The 20,344-nt window shown below is 42.1% G+C and overlaps 1 protein-coding gene across 6 annotated transcripts in view; it reads left to right on the forward strand.

Moving 5' to 3' along the window:
• The window catches only part of LOC147023222 (alanine aminotransferase 2-like), a 98,749-nt gene that overhangs the window by 39,941 nt on the left and 38,464 nt on the right, over nucleotides 1–20,344 (forward strand). For all 6 annotated transcript variants that reach the window (XM_085888397.1, XM_085888395.1, XM_085888393.1 and 3 more), the window contains one exon: nucleotides 3,938–4,027. In XM_085888397.1, the coding sequence (XP_085744523.1) occupies nucleotides 3,938–4,027 (90 nt within the window). The remainder of the gene's footprint in view (nucleotides 1–3,937; nucleotides 4,028–20,344) is intronic.

Consider the following 20,344-nt stretch of genomic DNA (forward strand, 5'->3'; position numbering starts at 1 on the left):
TGATTTACAAAATCAAATTGGGAACCTCATTCAAGTTAACCTCGAAAAAGTAAACTTCAGCCGGTGTACACAGGCGAGGGGGTATCTGGGTGTCTGTAATACCTCAAAAACAGAAAGTTCCCCCACCCACCCCCTCCACTCATTTTTGTATTCTATCATCGCCAGTTAAAGTCGTGTTGTTCTCCACAATCACACCAAGGCCTTCAAAAGTAATTCTTTGTTCTCGCAACCTCCAACCCACACCCAAACTTTGTGTTTAAAATACGTACATTAAAGTACAGTGTAAAAACGTGGGGTGGATCCAGGGATTTTACGGCCAATTCATGATTGAGGATAACTGCACTGTAATATTATAATGGACACTTTAAGGTGGTAGAGAGTTATCTGCAAATGCTGATCTCCATCATTGAGAGACAACACCGACAGAATGGAAAAGGGAAGACAGAACTTAATGTGTAAATTGAAAAATTTACTCCCCACATTCAAGCTTTTAAACTCCCCATGCCCCCCCCCTTCCACCAGAAAGTCCTCAACCCCCCCCCCCCAACCACCTGCCAAAGTGGTCCCATCTTTACCCTCACCATCCTCCCGCTCATAAAAGCAAATGAGCATTCCCACATCTAAACAGCAGAAGATGGAATGTCTTCTGCTCCCCCATCATGCGATCACCAACTTCACAGAAATCCATCACACAGTCACCTGCTCAACTCACAATTTGAGAAAATAGTCAGAAATAATAGCAAATCTGGAAACACCCGCAGTAAAAGTGCTGCTTGAGAGAAAAGGTAATGAATTATAAAGGGTTCTCTTGGGTAAGGGTAATTCTAAAGGGTTCCTAAGATGGCGGCCATAGTATAGAAATTCTGGGTGGAGTCAGGTGAACTGTCCAGCCAATGAGTGGAGCACACGCGGACACACACACACACGGACATGCGCATGGCTCCTTTTGTAGTATGGATGAGCTCATCTGTTGCTTTTCCTGATTCTGATTGTTTTCTTTCCTCTTGTAAGATATCTGAAAGGACAGTCGAGTTCAGAAAAGAGCTTTAGGAATAAAGTTGAAGGGGCAACGATTCTTTTACAAGGCTATACAAGGAACTGACAAACCTGAATAAGTGGTGAAATGGTTCTTTTCCACTGAGCCTGGAAGGTCGGCGATTCCAACACAGGCTGAGTCATGCCAAAGACTTTAAAAATGGGACATTCTGCTTCCCTGCTTGAAGGTTACTCAGGAAACGCCTTAAGATCCCAGACAGTGAGGTGTCCGAGGATTGCCCGATGAAGGATATAATTAAATGAGGCCGTTAATTATCTTCAAAAGGGGTGTTTTAATTAACTAAAACACCCAATTTTCACTCTCGCACTTCCTTGTCATTTTCTTAGAGTACATGCAAAGTTTCAGGCTGATAGGTTTTATAGTTTTCGAGTTATGGAGGAGACTCACACACTCACACACTCGCACACATTGCCTTTTATTCATAAAGATATATATCCCGTCAGACCCTGATATTTGTGGTGGATACCTTCTTGAACAATGTCATGAATGTCTGTGCATTGATTCAATGGGAAAGAGAGGGATAGGTTCCCGGTGTTTCGTGATTCATAATGGACAATCAAAAATCCTGCGAAAACGCTAAACTGTGAAACTGCGAAACGCGAAGCACAGGGCCGTGAATGTGGAAGCAAGTCACACTTTATGAACCGCGATTATGCGGCATCCGCAAATAATGGTACTGCGAATGTCGAGGTCCAACAGTATGTACATACATATTTTTGTATGTCCGTATATATATATATATATATATATATATATATATATATATATATATATATATATATATATATATATATATATATATATATATTGTATAACATTGGGGTGGTTGGGATTACACATTTTTAAAGAAGAGGGCGGTGCTTCCAACCAAAAGTAAAAAATTAGATCGACTCTGCTAATTTGAACAAAAAAGCAATTCTCATGACGGGGTGTGCTTTCGCTTTTTTGTTCAAATTCGCAGAGTCGATCTATTTTTTTACTTTTGGTTATAAGCACCTTCTTCTTTAAATATATATATATATATATATATATATATATATATATATATATATATATATATATATATATATATATATATATATATATATATATATATATATATATAATGTCAGTGTGTATGTCTCCTCCTTAACTGCAAAACCATGAAACATGGTGGCCTGAAACTTTGCTGCATGCATACTAAGGAAACTCCAAGGGAGTGCAAGAATGAAAACTGGGTGTTTGGATTAATTTAAACACCCCTTTTGAAGATAATTAATTAATGTCCTTATTTAATTATCATTTATCAAGGCTTCTCCTTCGTCACCTCGCTGGGGTCTTAATGCACCATTTTTCATGGCCTGCTCAAAAATGCCTTGACTGAACAGGCCGCAATTGTTTCTTTTTCACTTTCCTCACTCATCTCATCGAATGCCTGATCAACATATCTACGAATCGCTGGACACATCACAATGCTTATAATCGCCAAGAGACACCAGCTTTTGTGGCTTTATTTCATTTCTGTGCATGCCATATTCTCTATAATCTCTTAAACTGAGCCAAATTTCCAAATTTAAACTCCAGAATTGAACTTGGTAACAGTTTTCCCTGCTAAAAAAAGTGTTCATTTGTCCAATGCAGACGTTATTTGATATTTTGGGGTCTCCAGGAGGTGTTTAATATGACCAATCAGCAATTGCATGCCAACTGTTCCTTATCAACCGTTTCATTGGAGTGCTTGCTTGAGTGCTTAAGCCACCTGGCAAGTGCTCTACAAGCTGCCTGATTGTTCGTTTGCAAGCCATGACCATACACGGCAAAAGTTTTCACACTGTCCCTGAATATATTGATCGACTTGCATAAAGTTCAGTTCAGGCCCCACTTGCCTGCGTTTGGCCCCGCGTTGTTGTGCAGTACCTCGAGCGGTGGCTTGCCCATTGAAAATGTGCAATTTTATTTTGCATTACGTTTCCCCTTTTTGTGTGATCTGCTTTCATTGTAACACCCATCACTTCGACATGGATAGATACATATAAAAATTCATGAATGTATGATTGCAGGGAATTAAAAATATGGGACGGTAATCTGGTACTGGTCGAGATAATTAATTGTCTATGGTGAGGTACAGATGAACAGATGGTTGGTGGTTCATAATAAAAGAGGGAACAGTCAGATCAAGGGGTGAGGGAAATGTATACAGATAGACTGAAGGATGGGAATAAACTGACTGCAGGGTTGAATGAAAGACTGACGGGATTAAGGAGGGAGGGGTTGTTTGATGTTTGAAGTGGATTGTTTGTGGATTAAGGAGAATAAAGTTGGTAGAGAAGGGGAATATCATACCGGTAATACATAGACTAACCTCAATGCCTCTCAGCCCCCCCCCCCTTTGCTACCGCAAACCCCAAGACAAGGGCAAAGGTCTACCTACCGCATCAACAAATTAAATAACTCATTCTGGGGAGCTCGACGTGTACAAGAATGCTCTCCTCTGGGGTACATTTCCAAAACTGTATATATACATACATATTACATGCAGTACCATGCAAAAGTATTCACCCCCCTCTAATGTTTTCACATTTTGATGCCACCTGAGCTTATTTCATGATGCTTTCAAATCAAACTTGATATCTAGAGTCCACACAAACTAGTCCAAAGTGATAAGGCTAAAAAAAAATGCAGATAAAATGTGAATAAGTTTGATTAACTTGGAAAATCAAATGATTCTCAGTTGCATAAATCCCAATAAAATTCTCCATTAACTGTTTGAAGAACTAACTTTTGAAGTTATATTTTGTTTGCTTTGTTTAAGGGAATGTTGACTATTTTTAGCATGATCAATGAGTGAGTGCACAAATGTGATAGAAGCCTTTTTTTGACTCTGCATCCATGTTCCCTCAGGGTGTGAAATGGCCATTTGAAGAGGTGATTCACGCAAACATTGGGGATGGCCATGCTATGGGACAGCAGCCCATCACTTTCCTGCGACAGGTTTGAAATGCCCATCATTCTGGCCTCTTTTTTTTTTTTTTTTTTGCGCATATTGTTCGTTTGTTTAGTTGATTACTTATTTACTATTCTTTTTACTTTTTAACACTGAGGCTGAATGAAAAATGGCAGCAGGATATCAAACCACCAAAGCATATTGGGCTGAGGGCAGTGGTGGGGGAGGGGTGGTGGTACACACACACACACACACACACACACACACACACACACACACACACACACACACACACACACACACACACACACACACACGAGAAATAAAACAATACATTGTAACAATGGCCCAGAGAGGAATGGAATGGGACAGAATCAGCATGTAAAACAGATCGTGGATGTACATGGGTTAGCGCTTGAGGTGTTGATGGGTACTGCATTTGAAAGACTGAAGCGAGGAAGATGAGACAACAGATATGGGGAGCCGATTCAACAATCTGGAGAATAGATTGACGATTAAACACAGGTGGGCACCCACTCTGGACTTTTGGAGGATGAGCAGATGAGGGTGTCGACAGAAACACGTATTACCTGGGGTGCCTTGGAAAGAGCAAATTAAGAAATGGCAGAAGGAGCAAGGCCAGATGTTAGCTTGTATGAAATAGAGCCCACTAACTTGATACTGGTGCGAGAGTCAGTCATTGGGTATCTGCCTCTTGCATTGAGATACCAATGGTACAAAAGGCCTTCACCCTGTTGTATAAAGCATTTTTAAGGAAACATTTGAGGATTTAGTTTAAAATTTCTTCAAGTTTCCCCTAAAGGATAAGGGGTTTCCTTAAATTCCTTAAGTTTCCCCTCAATTTGAAGATTGTTGCATGTTTAAATATTCCTTAAGTTTTTCCTTAAAACCTTCCTTAAACTCCAAGGACTCCACCCTTCCCCCCCTTCAACCTTTGATTTTCCAAATGGAGCTCTTCATGGAAATTGGTCACCAAGCGGATGATTATTGCCACGCAAGACGTCGCAAACGTGTTTTCAGAGACCGCCTCAACCTGCTTGACGTCCATGATGAGGTTCCCTAGATCTCCAAGATGTCCTCAGGAATAACTAGAATTATACTGAGGATCTCCCAGGAATCATTTCCACACCAATATGTTTTAAATAATTTATTTATAAATTCCATCAAACTGACAATCCCACGGTATTTAACACGTGAAATCTGGGCCGATGTAAAGGCCCAGTCACACCTTGACGTTTTAGCCAGCAATGGCAACGTATCAAAATGTATGTAAAACGCTGGCTTACGCTGAACTTTTGATGTATTTTTTAAAAAGATTCGGACGTATTCATAACGAGCTGGTCGTATGCATAACATATTAGTAAGGGACACAGAATGTTTCGTTGTCTTATAGATAACATACCAACGAATGCTTAGCCTGTTGTCAGCGTTCACAACCTTTGCCCAACGATAGTCTAACTTATGCATAGCATGCTGCACGTATCGCCGACGATCACGTGGCGTAGCCTATTAAAAGGCTGCCGCACAATGATTCAAATCATAACCGCCAGAGAAATGGAAGTGCCAACATCGCAGTCACACCTTGGCAATCTTGCCAGCATATGCCAACCTCTGAAAAATGCGTCAAACGCTGGCGCACGTCGAATACGGTATGGGTAAGTTTGGTATACGTGAATAGAACGCTAAAGTACGCTATAATACGTCGTAGTAAGTGGAATACGCCTTGTAATTTTAAACGTGTTAAACATTTTACAACGTACTTGCCGTATGCCTCACACGTTCCGCATGCGATGGGAATAAGTTGTACGCACGATATGCGATCGTTGGCACACGTCGACAAAAGTTACTTGTAAGTTACTCATAAGTCGAAACACGTCAATGTAATGGTTAGCGTCAGTGTTCCAGACTCCCTGTTTTTTTTTGTTTTTGTTTTTTTTCGGTATGACTGTGATGTTGACACTTTGATTTCTAGTGTGGTTATAATATAATATAATTAATAGGCTGCCGCTCAACGATTTAAATCATAACCGCACTAGAAATCGAAGTGTCAACATCACCGTCATACCGAAGAAAAAAAAAAAAACCAGGGAGTCTGGAACACTGACGCTAACCATTACATTGACGTGTTTCGACTTATGAGTACCTTACAAGTAACGTGTGTGGACGTGTGTCAATGATCGCGTAACGTGCCTACAACACGTTACTCATAGGTTAGAACTAAGTTTCGGGTACGCTAAACATTACCTCGACGTGTTTCAACTTATGATTAACTTACAATTAACATGTGTCAACGATCGCATAACGTGCCTACAATTTATGGCCAGCATAGCAGAACTTGAGTCATACGCTGGCATAAGTCGTAAAATTTCCAGCATGCTAAAATTTGAGGGCAACCGCAAAGTACAACGATGAAAGCCAGCGTACTATGACGTATGGCAGTGTTTTTCAATGTGCTCTCAATGTTTACAAAACTTACCCATAACGTATTCGACGTGTACCAGCGTTTTAGACAAATTTTTCAAAAATCGGCATAAGCTGGCTAAAACGTCAAGGTGTGACTGGGCCTTAAAGGTGTGTTCTGGTGCAGGTACTGCAGGTGCACCTGAATGAGTTGTTAGTCCATGCTACTAGTCTTCTGATATTTTCATGATGCAAATATTTATTACTTTGTGTTCAGGTTCTTTAAATACCAATTCATTTGATACTGATGGTGACCCCAGGAAAAAAGGACAACTGTGTAGTGTGTATGTACTTAGGAAAAAGGCATTAAATGTCATAGCCCCCATTGTTTTAGTAATTTTGCTGTACAGAGTTAAAGGACTATCCCATATTTATTTACAACTAAAATGGCCGCCAGTCTCCCAGTCGGCCATTTTGATCAGATCGCAAAATAAAGTTAGGTGCAAGTGTATGCCATCGGCTATTGTGTACTGTGCTTGTGCCACATTTGAACAAAATTGGACCGGGCACATCCAAGAAGTGGTTGGGGACACGTTTAAGTAATAAAATGACCGCCATTTAGCCATCTTGGATCTGATATCGAAAAAGAATTACATGCATATGTAGGCCATCATTCGTTATCTGTGTGCCAAGTTTGAACAAGATAGGTAAATGCATGTCGGAGAAATGGTTGAGGATGTATTTGATCCCAGGTTGTTTTTTTTTTTTCACAGCTAAAATGGCCATCGGCCATCTTTGATCACATCATGAAACAAAATGATGTGCATATGTATACCATCATGTGTTGTCTTTGTGCCAAGTACGAATAAAATCGGTTGATACATGTCCGAGATATGGTTGCGGACGCATGCACGCATGGACACGAAAATCGAGACCAAATCCATAAGCCCCCATTTCGGACAAAGTCCAATTGGGGCTAATAAATAGATTGAATGTGGGATGTTACTGGGTCCAGAACTCATCAATCCCACATCATAGAGAGATGTGTGGGTGTCAGTTAAAAGTTAGATGGTATCGCCAGTAAGCATTCGTTGTATTTCTTGATAAGTATCAGTAAATGCCGATAAATGAATGACTAAAATTGACAGTTACATGTTATAAGCACCAATTGGTGAATTGTATTATATACTGCTTGATGCAATGAGCTAATTTTGAATGTAGATGGCAGAATTGTACTGGAAACTGTCTGGTGAGATTCGTGAAGATGCTGAAACGTTCTGAGATGAAATTTCCGGTATTGACGAGTATCGTATTTGCTGGAAGGCAAGGGATCATTCTGTGTTTCTATATAAACCCGCGAGAGGGAAGTGTAGTGAGACGGGTGATGTGTGACGAGACGTGTGTTTTTGGGCTCGATTTAACTCTGATGAGTGAACAAGGTGTTAATGTCCAGAGTGGTTAACGCGTGGAGCCGATTATAATCAGGTTGATTACAACTCATGAAGATTGTGTATTTGGAAGGAATTCCTTTATGCTCTTGATTCATCGTGAATGGGCCAGCGTACGAGAGAGGACAACATGACGTGAGTCGATTGCTGGACAGCCCCGATGGACACTGCAAGGACATTGAGTGAGAACGGCGTGACAGGACTCAATCATTCGACAGCCCCGGCGGATGAGGTGAAAACGCATGAGTCTGTGATGCCAGCTTAGTGCTATGACCTGTCCATGAAACGTTATGGCAGATAGTGAGATGGAGTTCCATGAATTCTACCTCTTCCAGTTGTTATCCAGGGAAGTGGATTGGCTGGTTTGATTGCTGATCGTTATGGAGAGACTATATGAAAAGCGTGTGAGACATGCTTGCATTGAATGTTGTGTTCAAAGTAGCTGATGAGTGGCTTATCTTTCTAGGTCTAACAAAAGGGATTCAGCAGTGGCCAACCTTTCACAAGTGTGATGTATTGTTCTGCACAGGGTGGAGTCATTTGAAAAATGGGAAGGATGATTTTCAAGAGAATCCGGCAGATCAAGAATATCTGTCCGTATTTGCTGTCTTGTGAAACCCTGGCCAAAAGAGAAAGATCATGGTAAACGACATGATCAAGGGTCGCCCGCAATTTCCAGTCCTAAAGGAAATCGGATAACCACTTGAGCAGCGAACCCTGAATGCCAAATGAAGACCATCTGGAAATCAGCCCTGCATGCCAGACAGTATCAAAGGCTTGAGAGATGGCCCTAAGGGCCTAATATCTTGTTTGTGTTTCAGGGCATCCATCCACTCTTGTGTCAAAGGAGTAGCATTTCCAAGGTGGAATGGCCAAGTCCGAAGCCAACACTGGTTGTCAGAGATTTTGGATTTAGAGAAGCAGTCATGTTTGAGGTTGTTGCAATGTTGAACTCCATTAAATTAATGAAAGTTATGATTCATCCAGTAAGATACAACGACAAGAGAACTGGCCTATCCAACTCAGGCCATTGCCAGCTGAAGCCAATTGGATAATTGATGCAATGTTGCATTTTGGGTGAGTTTATTGCCAGTACTTGATCTAATCTCTTGTTGTTATGGACTCCATTACTTTGCTTATGATGTGGAGAAGGCTGACAGACCTGCAGTTGAGGGATCCATTTTGGAACCTTTCTTGTGGATAGGAGTTTGCAACTTTCCATGAAGGAGGAAGTTGCCCATCCAAGAAGGACGTGTGAAAGAGAGAGAGAGAGAGAGGGTATGAATAGACTTCATCCTTGGGAAGGAATGAATGGAAGGAAAATGTTTACCAGTCACAGACCTGACCATCTCCCATCAGAATCTGGAGGATGGTGAGAGGTTGTTGAATTTGTATCACATGTGAGGTTTATGTTGGGCACTGGCTCTTCATCAGACAGATACACAAGTTTTCTGAGCTGTGCAGAGAGATTGCAGGTTGCCATTAGTGGGGGTTGCCTTCCAGGAGGAGCATGAGAGTTGCTTTCTTTATATGGCCCGACTAAAGTGGAAGTGAGACCTCTCTCTGTGTAATGTTCATGTCACTTTGCCAAAGCTAGTCTACTTTCCAACCTCTTCCCTTGTAATTACCTTTGCCACTGAATGTGGACAGAGGTTATGTTTTCACCCCTGTCTCTGTCTGCCTGGTTGTTTTTTTGTCTATCTGTTTGTTTGTCTGTGAACAAGGATATCTTAAAAAGTTGTAGATGGATTCGGATGAAACTTTGTGAGCATTTTGGTAGTATGACAAGAACGAATTGATTAGATTTTGGTGAAGGTGCAGATTCAGATCCAGATACGAGTATTTAAAAATTTTTTTAAATTATTCTTCACCACTGAAAGATCGGGCCAAATAGAATGTATTGCACGATATAACAAAAGTTGTGCACGGATTTGGACAAAACTTGGTGGATAAGTTGGTTAGGTGACAACAACAAGCCGATTCAATTTTGGTTCAGATCTGGATCCAGATCTGGCAGATCAGTGGGATTATACAATGTAAACTGTTCAGTCTGGTGGAGGTATGTATGCGCTCTACCGAGTGCTTCACTGTACACACAACTGCATATCATTGTTTGTGCTTGTTGCAATTTAAAATAATGGAGATGTCAGCACTTGAAAAACCTAATGTGCATGTTATTGAAGATTTGTGTTGGAAAACAAGGGCTTGTAGGAATGTACAATGGGTGGGGGGTAGAAAAAGTAAACATTAACCTTGGTAATGAGTAAGCACATTTTGTACATCCGTGTGGGGACGAGGCACCTTTCCTCGGGATATGTTTGGTGAATGCCATCAATCCGCACTATATAACGTACCATCTGAGTAAGGCTTCCATTTTGAAAGGAGGTGAATTTAAAGGAATATCTGCATAATAGAACAGCTTTTGGTTCAGCATTTTGTTTCAAACACCAGCATGTTTTCATAATTAGCATCAATGCTGCTTTGGAAACTTTCATCGTTGAAGAAAATCCTTTTTGCAATTGGAGTTTGCCATTCACAGTGATCATGAACACCTGAGCGCATTAAAAAAATATATACAATCTGAATGTTGTGCTTTCTATATAGTGACCACGCCCTGAGTTAGCAAGCAGCGTAACCTGGGAGCTAGAAATGTCAAAAGAAGACCAGACCACTTGCTGTCTACACTGACAGAACCCTTACCCAGGAATATGAAGCATCAAATTGACTAACAACCGGGTTTCTACTTGCTGCTTGGTAAACAATAGCATTTGGGGTACGGGAACTTGCTTCGCTCATCTCAGAAATCAAACCTCGGTCCTCTCGCTTGTGAGGAAAGCTCATGATCCACTCCTCCATGGAACCTGTGACATTCTTTATGTGATTGTGACACAGACTTTTATTCGATTGCTTCACCGTACTTGGGCCAGGCAGGGATGGGTGTGCCTGAATCTTTGGATGAAGGTTAAAGTTTAACTTTGGGGAACAACAGCGGATTTTGGTAGCTTTTGATTTTTCTTATTTCAAGTAAATGCCATATGACATCTAGCTCGTATAGCTTTCAGACTAAGCATATATATTGAAACTATAAGAATATCTATCAAAGCATGCAAACTTCCATCCATTACCACTAACAAAGACCTATTCTTTGTCAGTCTGGTTTAGTTCATTATTTACCTAATTGTTTATTCATTGTATCTATGTACTTGCAGGGTGTGCTTGCACAATGTGTAAGCATATGAACCGTGCTTCCCCATTGTCTTGGTTTGCTCACCTGCATTATTTGATTTTTCATTTATTTAATTTTCATCTATTTATACTTTCATTTACTGATGCTTTCCGATGTTTCTGTGATTATTTTTTTTTTCCTGGTGTATCGGCTTCAATTTCCTTTGGCAAACAAAATTACCGTACTTCACCATTCTCAGGTCGCTCACCTGCATTTTTTTTTCATTAAAAAAAAAAATTCTATTGTCATTTATGGATGTTGTCCGATGACTCTGTGATTGCTTTTCCAGTGTACCAGCTTCGATATCCATCGGCACGCAAAATTTCAGCTTTCTAAAGTCACCCGGAAGTTACCGATCTTTAATATTAGTCAGTGAGTCAGTAAATCAGTGGTTCGAAACAGCTTTATACAGTATATTAGATGGAGGTTCTGATGGCCATTAAGGAATTTTGCAAGCATTATTGCCACATGGGAAGTAGGGTTCTTCTCGTGCTTGTTCGATATATGTGTAATGCGAGTGACGTGAACAACTGGTGAATGCTACAGAGAGTAAGGAATCACTTTGTGCGATTTAAGCATTGGTCTTAACTTGTGTCTTTTCAGAAGTTTTAGTTAGTAGCATTGAATGGCAAGGGAGCGAGATGGGGTGCCAGTTTAGAGAAATGCTTGTGAAACACTCTGAGACTATTCTTCATGCAAAATCCAGGTGATTAACATGAATGCCGCCTTGGCCCCCAAACCATGGAACATCTCTTGAGCTGTGGCATGCTGCATGGGACATTATTGGGGGGGGGGGTGGGGGTGATGCACGCACTTTGGGGGTTTCCTTTCCTTTGGTGTGCGTATGCTATTTGTAGTGCCAAACTCAGCGCATTCTCTAACCACTGCAATCCAGGGTCATGAATGAACGTGCAAGTCAGATACCACTGAAATGGATCTTGTCAGTTGGTGTCTGTGACTTCCGAGTGACGTTGCAATGACCACATCAACAGCATAACGCTTTTGAAACTTGTATTTCAACTGAACAGATACAAACTCAAATGAGGAAGTTCACCATTACATACATTGTCCAACTCCGATTCCTGTGTTGTTATTTCCGCTGCTCAGTGTCCCAGTCCTGCCGGCACAGCTCACGCTTGTTCACCTCGTCCTTTGGGACTGCCGAACCTTTGATTCCCGTTGCAGTGTTCTCTCTCATACGCTGGCTCGTCCAGGATGATTCCAAGAGCTCAAAGCAATTCTTTCCTGATACACAATCTTGATGAGTTTTAATGAACCGGATTATAATCGGCTCCATGCGTTAACAACCCCTCTGGATATTAATACCTCATTCACTCATCAGAGTTAAATCGAGCACAGGACGATCAAAACACACTTGTCACATGTCACCCATCTCTCTGCACCTCCCTGTCGCGAGTTTATATAGTATCACAGAACAATCCCGTGCTTTCCAGCAAATGTGATTCTCGTCCATAGTGGAAGTTTCGTCTGAGAACGTTCCAGCATCTACACAAATTTCATCAGGCAGTTTATAGTACAATACTGCCATCCACCATCAATATTATCTCATTACATCAAGCAGTTTATAATACAATTCAATGATCCGTGCTAAACGAAACTTATAACATATAATCATCAATTTTAATAACTTATTTACAGGCATTTACTAATGCTTATTCACAAATACCACAAGATCTACCTTTTAACTGACAAATAAGCCCCATTTTTCAAAAAAAAAAAATTATTGCAAATACATTTTGTTTATTAGTCGGTTAAAATTAGAGGGTGCAAAACAAACCAAAAAGAAACGATCACAGTCGACTCATAGAATCAGCTCCCGCATTCTTGGATCCCTTAATGGCTTGAATACAGAACCGATAGTTCTGTAGGAACAATGCCCACCGTATTATCCTCTCACTGTCAATCTTACACTTCTGTATGTACGGCAGCGGCTGATGATCAGTCTGTATGATGAACTCTCGTCCGTAGATGTAGTTGTGGAATTTCTTAATAGCAAACACAACAGCGGATAGCGAGACATTCATGTTCTATTGCCAAGTAGTTCCTTTCCTGGGGAGAAGGTTCTTGCTGGCATACATTACAGGAAAGACTCCCTCCTTGTACTCTTGTAACAACACCGCTCCAATTCCGACATCAGATGCATCCGCTTGCACGATGAATGGTCTGGCAAAGTCAGCCATCTGTAGTACAGGGGCCTTGCAAAGAAGGTTCTTGATCCTTTCAAATGCCTTCTGTTTAAGGTGCCCACCACGGAATGAGGTTGGGCTGACTCTTTTTGGTGAGGTCAGTGAGGGGCACAAATTAATCTGCGTAATTCGGTTTGAGCATTCTTTAGTACCCTGCCAAGCCCAGCAATGATCTAACCTGTCCTTTGGTTGTCAGTACGGGGGCATTTCTGATGCAGGTGAGTTTCTCTTCCTCCATTTGCACCTGATGCTTTCCCACTCAGTGTCCCACAAACTCCAGTGTATGGAATCCAATGTAACATTTGGAAGGTGACAGAGTCAAACCTGCTTCCCTGACCTGCTCTAAAAGTTTCCGCAGTGTTTTGACATGGTCTTCCCATTTGACCATGTGCATCTGGATATCATCCACATAGTGGCCAATGTTGCATAAATCATGCAGCATCTTCCTCATTATTCGATTGAAGGTTACTGCTAAGTTTACCATGCCAAATAGCATCTTCTTAAATTGGTAACAGCCATCTGAGATCATGAAGGCTGCGTTTTCCTTTGAGACTTTCTCCATAAAATCTGCCAGTAACCCTTGCTGAGGTCGATCTTGGTAAAATACCGATCTCGCTCCAGCTTTGCCATGATAGCTTAGGGTTCCCCTTGGGTTTAGTGTCAAACTTTGTGGCCAAGTTCAATCTCCAAAAGTCAATGCAGAAACAGTTGAATCCATCCTTTTACCTCGCAATCACCACCGGTGAGTTTTCGACTGCTTTTGATGGTTAGATGATATCTGCTTCCAACGTAGCTTCCACTTCCTCCTTGATCACAGCTTGCATAGTATATGGCATTTGGAACTGCTTGACTCTGACTGGCTCATCTGTGGTGGTCTCAATCTAATGCTCCTCCAGACTGGTAGTACCTAGGATTTCGGTGAAGATGTCCGCAAACTTCTGGAGTAACTTCTGGACTTCTTTCCTCTGCCTTGCTGACAGATCCTTGCTGATGTTGACATCCTCATATGTCTGTCCATCAGCCCTGGGTCTCAATTCCAGCAAGTTTTCATTTGCCAAGACACATTCTTCATCATCATCCAGCTCTGGGTCGATGACCGCCTTCCTAGCCACATCTGGCTGTAATGTGATATCAGCTGCATTGTCAGCTCTCTCATGAAACAACTTCAAAAGGTTGGCATGGTAAATTTTGGTCTTGCCTTTGACACAGATCTTGTAGTCCATCCAGTTGACTACTTCCTGGACTTCATGTGGTCCTTGCCATTGGAGCGTCAACTTGTTGTGCTCCGTTGGTAGAAGCAATAAAACTCCATCTCTAACCTTGAACTTTCTGTCTCTGGTTTTATTATCACAGATATGCTTCTGACTGCTTTGTGCTGCATGTAGACTCTCTTGCGCCAGTCAGCAAGTGTCATCCAGTCGATTACGCAAGTCAAAGACATATCGGTAAGCATTATGAACCTCCGACATGTTCTCTCCAGTCCACAGTTCCTTCAACAACTGCATGGGCCCTCTTGCAGTTTGTCCATATAGTAGCTCAAATGGTGATAACCCAGTACTTGCTTGAGGCACCTCTCTGTAAGCGAATAGCACCGCCTCCAGGTACCTTTCCCAATCACGTGGTTGCTCTTGACACATCTTCCTCAACATGCTCTTCAGAACTCCATCGACCCATTCATAAAGTCCATTGCACCTGAGGTTATATGGTGTCGTGAAGACTTGCTTCATCGCAATGAGTCGACACACCTCCTTCATTAGGTCTGATGTAAATTGAGTACCTTGGTTGCTCAGTACCTCTTGTGGGAGTCCTCCTTGAGAGAAGACTTCCAGCAATGCTTCCGCGACCCTCTTCGTCTCAATCTTGGGGAGCGTAATTGCTTCAGGGTACCGAACGGCATAGTCTGCAACGGTCAAGATGTACTGGTTGCTCTTATCAGACACTGGGGACAACAGTCCAATTGAGTCTACAGCCACTCTGCGAAAGGGCTCCTCAATCAACGACATGGTTCCCAATGATATCTTGGAAATGGTCCTCTGGGAATTGTCCTAAGGGGATGGTCCTCTGGTAGATGTCACAGGACTTGCAGAATCTGCTGATATCACTGGTTATTTTTGACCAAATGAAGTTGCTGGTTATTCTGTAAATTGTCTTCTTCGCTCCAAGATGACCTCCAATAATAATCTATTTGTGTGCCAATTTCATCATGGCTTCCCGATACTTGGTCGGAAGGATGATTTGCTTCACCTTGGTCATGTCAGTTGTATAGATACAGTGTAAGACACCTTTGTGGACTTCGAGCCTTTACTTGCTCTTGTGTCACGTCTGATTTCTGTTATCCTGCACCTCCTTCCACAACCTTTGAAGTGAGACATCTTCCTTCTGAGCTTGCTCGAGCTCTTGCACAGTCACTTTAGGAATGTCAGATTGTGACACCTTCAATGGTTTGATGCCGTCCTTGTTGTGCTTGGTCTGTGCCCTGGTCACTGCTGCTTGTGCCAGCTGTGGAATCCAGTTTGGGTTTAGATCCTTGACCCCTCATGCTCCTGGTATATTACCGATCCCAAGATCACAAATGGGGTCCTCTATGCACATGACCTCCACCTCTCCTGTGTAGTTTGGTGTGTCCATGAGGGTCTTTGCCATTGGATAGTGATGCAATGTACACTATCAATGAACTTGCAGGAGTAGACCTTGTCAGTCATCTGCCTTTTCATCACCAGGTCTTTCTTTACAGCTGCACTTAAACATCCTGCGTCTCGCAGTACTGTCACATTCTGTGAACCCATGTCTCCTTCATCCACGGTGATGTTGTCATTGGTGATGCCAGCAGTGGTTTCCTCACAACTGCTGAAGACCATAGGTGTTGACTGAAATCCCCCTTTGTTCACCTGGATCGCCTCAGAACACTTTTGCACAGCTGATGCAGACTGCTCTTTTGGCTCTGCTCTGCACATAACATCTTTCCTCTGGAAGTCGTGCACCACACTGGCTGCCTTCTGTCGTGACCTCATCTGAGCTGCCTTCCTCAATCGACATTCGGCCATCCTGTGGCCTTTCTTGTTACAATAGAAGCATTCCCTCTTGCTTCGACTGAATTGTGGCTTTGTTGGTTGAGATGGGTCAGTCTTGTGCAGCAAACTGTCCAACCTTGGTTTCATTGTGACGTCCTTCTTCTTGACTGACCACCCAGTAATACACCCTCCATGTGCTTCATTACACTGCTTGTCCAAGGTTGTCATTGCTTCAGTGTTCCGAGGCACTCTCTCACGCATGAACAGACAGACATGCATGTCCTGGGGATGTCATGGGGGGGGGGGGAGGCATGTCCTGCTGTATTGAGGGGGTGGAGGGATGAGAGCAATGTTCCAACTCTATGGGGGGAGGGGGAGGCATGTCCCAGTTGTATTAGGGGGGAGGTCCAGCAGTTCAGCAGCTGAAAGCCACAGTGACGAATGATAGTCTGTGCAACACAGGCCTTGTATGACGACAGGTTGTCATGAGGAGTGGTACACTTCTGGTGGTAGTGGTCATATGGCAGCTTGGCTGCCGGGGTAGCTATCATTTCTTGAAGCACAACTGTGTCGCTGATGCAGTGCCCGTCTACTAGTACACACACTGGAACTGGTACTCATTTCGCCGACCTTGGAAGGATGACAGGCTGAGTCAACCCCCTGGTGTATATAAATTCAGCGGCCGACGGGGCTTGAACTCAGGACCCTAGGATCCCAAGCCGCCACCCTAACCACTGAGCCAACACCAGGCTCCTACACTTCTGGTCAATGCCCCCTTGGTGTTTGTCCTTCACAGTCTGTTACAATTTTTGCATCAAGCCAAGGTATTGTTTACCTGTGATTGGAGTTTTGTGAGACATTTAATCAATCTACACACAATTCCTTTGCATTCCAGAGAATCAAGGGTAACAAATTGTGGGTACAAAAATACAAACCCACAATTGTGCTGAAGGTTGGGTACAAAATATTTTGGGTGGTGGGAAACTGTTGTCCTTCCATTGTGCAGATTCCAATTTGGTTTCGGGATCCCAGTTGTGAAGCCACATTTTGTCACCAATTCGTGACGAGCAATAAAGTTAGCCTGGGGATTTGAGCTGACCAGTTTGAGAAGCTAGGAACATGACATCGGCCGCAGATAACGGCACCCATCATGCTGAGACCTTTTCACATGGCGAAGTGTTTTGTAGATACTGGTGAAAATGCTGCATTGAAAAATTCCGAGTTCTGTTGGTATTTTGGTGACCTTGAAACGGCAATCCTCCATGCTGGTTAAGGCTTTGACATTAAGTTGGTGAGTCTGTTGTATCTGCTGGTCATGCTGAGCTGTGGTTACCTTCAACGGACTCGCCTCTCTTAAAGTCAACTGCAAATGTGGCTAATGTATAAGAAGAGGATGTGCCTTCACCGTTCCCAGCTACCATGTTTCTGTGGATTTATTTAGAGCTCGCGCCTTCTTTTCACAAAAAATATGGTGATGCCTCTTCACTCCTGTTTTGGTATGTTTATGTGGAAAACTTCTGCATTCTGCTCTGAAACAACTAGCATCAGATTCATGAAACTCATGGCATATTAAAACGCACATGCGTGCAGGTTTATAATGAGCAACAGAATGTGGCTCTTCGGTGCCAATAAATACCATGGACTTCAATCTTTCAATGTCCCTCAAAATAAATAAATGACCATTCCAAATTTGCCTCTTTTATTTTATTATTATTATTATTTTTTAAACTTTCCTTTTTTCAGAAGCAGATTTTACAAACTCTTAACTCACCTGTGTTTGAGGGAGCTTCCAGTGTGCATATTGTGGGAAATGGATGTAATGGGGTACATGTATGTTTCAGCATTATAAATATTGTCCTTTTATTGTTAAGTGTGGCATCAAATCAGTATAAGTATGCTTATTTGATTCGACTCATGATGTATGACACAAAGGCCATGCAGCAACTCTGTAGCGTTCCCCGAGCAAATGAAAACATTTATTTATTTATTTCTAAATAAAGATAAGCGGTACCTTGTGTAATAAGCAACAAAAAAGTAAATGTTTAATCCCCAAATGTGGCAATAACCAAGAATGATGGGATGGAACACCATTTTTAGCTTTGACAATCTATTCCCATGATCCAATCTTCATTATTTAGCAAATTCAACAAAACAGATTCTCATAAGTCAGCCTTCCTCTTGGTTTGTCAAGTTTTCAATCATCCTTCCTTCCCTGTCCCTCATGTATTCTCTACTTGCCATTCCCCTTCCCACTTGACCCTCATTGCTATGGATAAAGGTCAAACATTCCAGCAAACTGTTCAGTGGGGGTGATAATACATGCACTGCTGGGTGGAAATGATGTCACAAATTTAAACTCGACTGATCTCATGTTGGTACGCCATGGAAACAAAATGACAGGCGTGCTGGCAGGTAATCAAAATATATATATATATATATATATATATATATATATATATATATATATAATCAAATTCCTCATTATTCAGGCTCGGATGGACGTTAAACTGGGTGTCCCATCAACTAGCAATTAGTCTACCAATTAGTTGGTAGACATTAAGGATCCCACGGTGTCTTTTGTAAAGAGTATGGAAGTTATTGCCATCACTGAACAAATTTCAAATTGCTTTGAATTAAATGTCAGTTCATGATTTTAATTTTATTATTCTTTTTCTTTTGAGGAGCAAGGCTTATGGAAGAGCAAGGTAGATCAGACAGTGGGACAAACGTCAAAGTAATTAACTGGAACACCACTCAGTGGAGCGCATACCTCTGCCAGGCTGAACAGTTTACATTTTGTACCACACTGATAATAATCCAGATCTTCACCAAAATCGAAACAATTCGGCCTTGTCATAGACCGAACATGTCCACCAAGTTTCATCCAAATCGGTCTACAACATTTTGAGATATGCTATACAGTATATCATTTTTTATCCTGATCACTCGATGGTGAAGAATCACTTTAAGAGTTATCTTATCCGGATCTTCACCAAATTCAAACCAATTCGTCATCGTTACACACCCAACCTGTCCATCAAGTTTCGTCCGAATTCGTCCAAAGCTTTTTGAGATATGCTGGTCACAGATGGACAGACAAACACAGAGGGGTGAAAACATAACCTCTGTCAACCTCCGGTGGCAGAAGTAACAAACAGGACAAGAGAAGGGGAGGAAACACTGAAACTACCAAGTGATATGGTAACGTTAGGAAAGGTTAAAGAGGGTACTAATGATCATGGGACAAAATTTGGGATGACAAGAGGTGGCAGTGTACTGCTTGCTTGAAGCCTTGGAGGGAAGAGCAAGATAGAACAACTTCTGAAAAATAGTTCCATAGATAATAGAACCACGGAGTAAGAGTTGAGATGTGCAGCCAGTCTGGAGTTTGGAAGCTTATTCAGGATGGGATGACTGGAAGAACCTGTGTATCCTAGCGTAGATAGGGAGAGTCAGAGGACTGAGAACAGTGGGAGCAAGAGGCAGTTTAATTGGATTGGAAGAGGCAGTTTAAAAACAAACGGAGAAATCACTGACCTGCCTGCAATGTGAAAACAACAGATGAGCTTTGGGCTCATCATGGGCGATTACATTAGTTTTGAGGGCTTTCGATTTATTAGAACCCTGTAGAGACAGATGTATTGCTGGGGTTTCAGCCCATAGTGGAAAGCAGTACTCCATTGAGCTACAAACAAAGGCTTTGGAGACTGTGAATAGCTTTAATTTTCCAAGGAAAGACTTTATCGATGAAGAATGCCTAGTTTGTGGCTGGCTCTGGAGGCCAGCTTTGCTATTTGGTTCTCTCAAGCAAGGTCATGGCTGATGGTGATGCCTAGAAGTTCAAGAGACTAAACCTCTTCTAGTGGACGACTGAGGAAATGGATAGGTGGGTTCGTTTTACTATCATTCCAGAGCGATTGGGTGAGACTGAGATTTTCCAGGATTGAAGGATATGTTCCATTTATCAGACCAGTGTCTAATAGAGAGAGAGGGAGAGAGAGAGATCGAGATCGAGATCGAGAGATCGAGAGATCTGCAGCTGCTGACTGCC

Source organism: Eptatretus burgeri, chromosome 7, assembly GCF_056783735.1.
Source record: "Eptatretus burgeri isolate ZD-2024b chromosome 7, Ebu_testis_v1, whole genome shotgun sequence".
In the NCBI taxonomy this organism is placed as follows: Eukaryota; Metazoa; Chordata; class Myxini; order Myxiniformes; family Myxinidae; genus Eptatretus; species Eptatretus burgeri.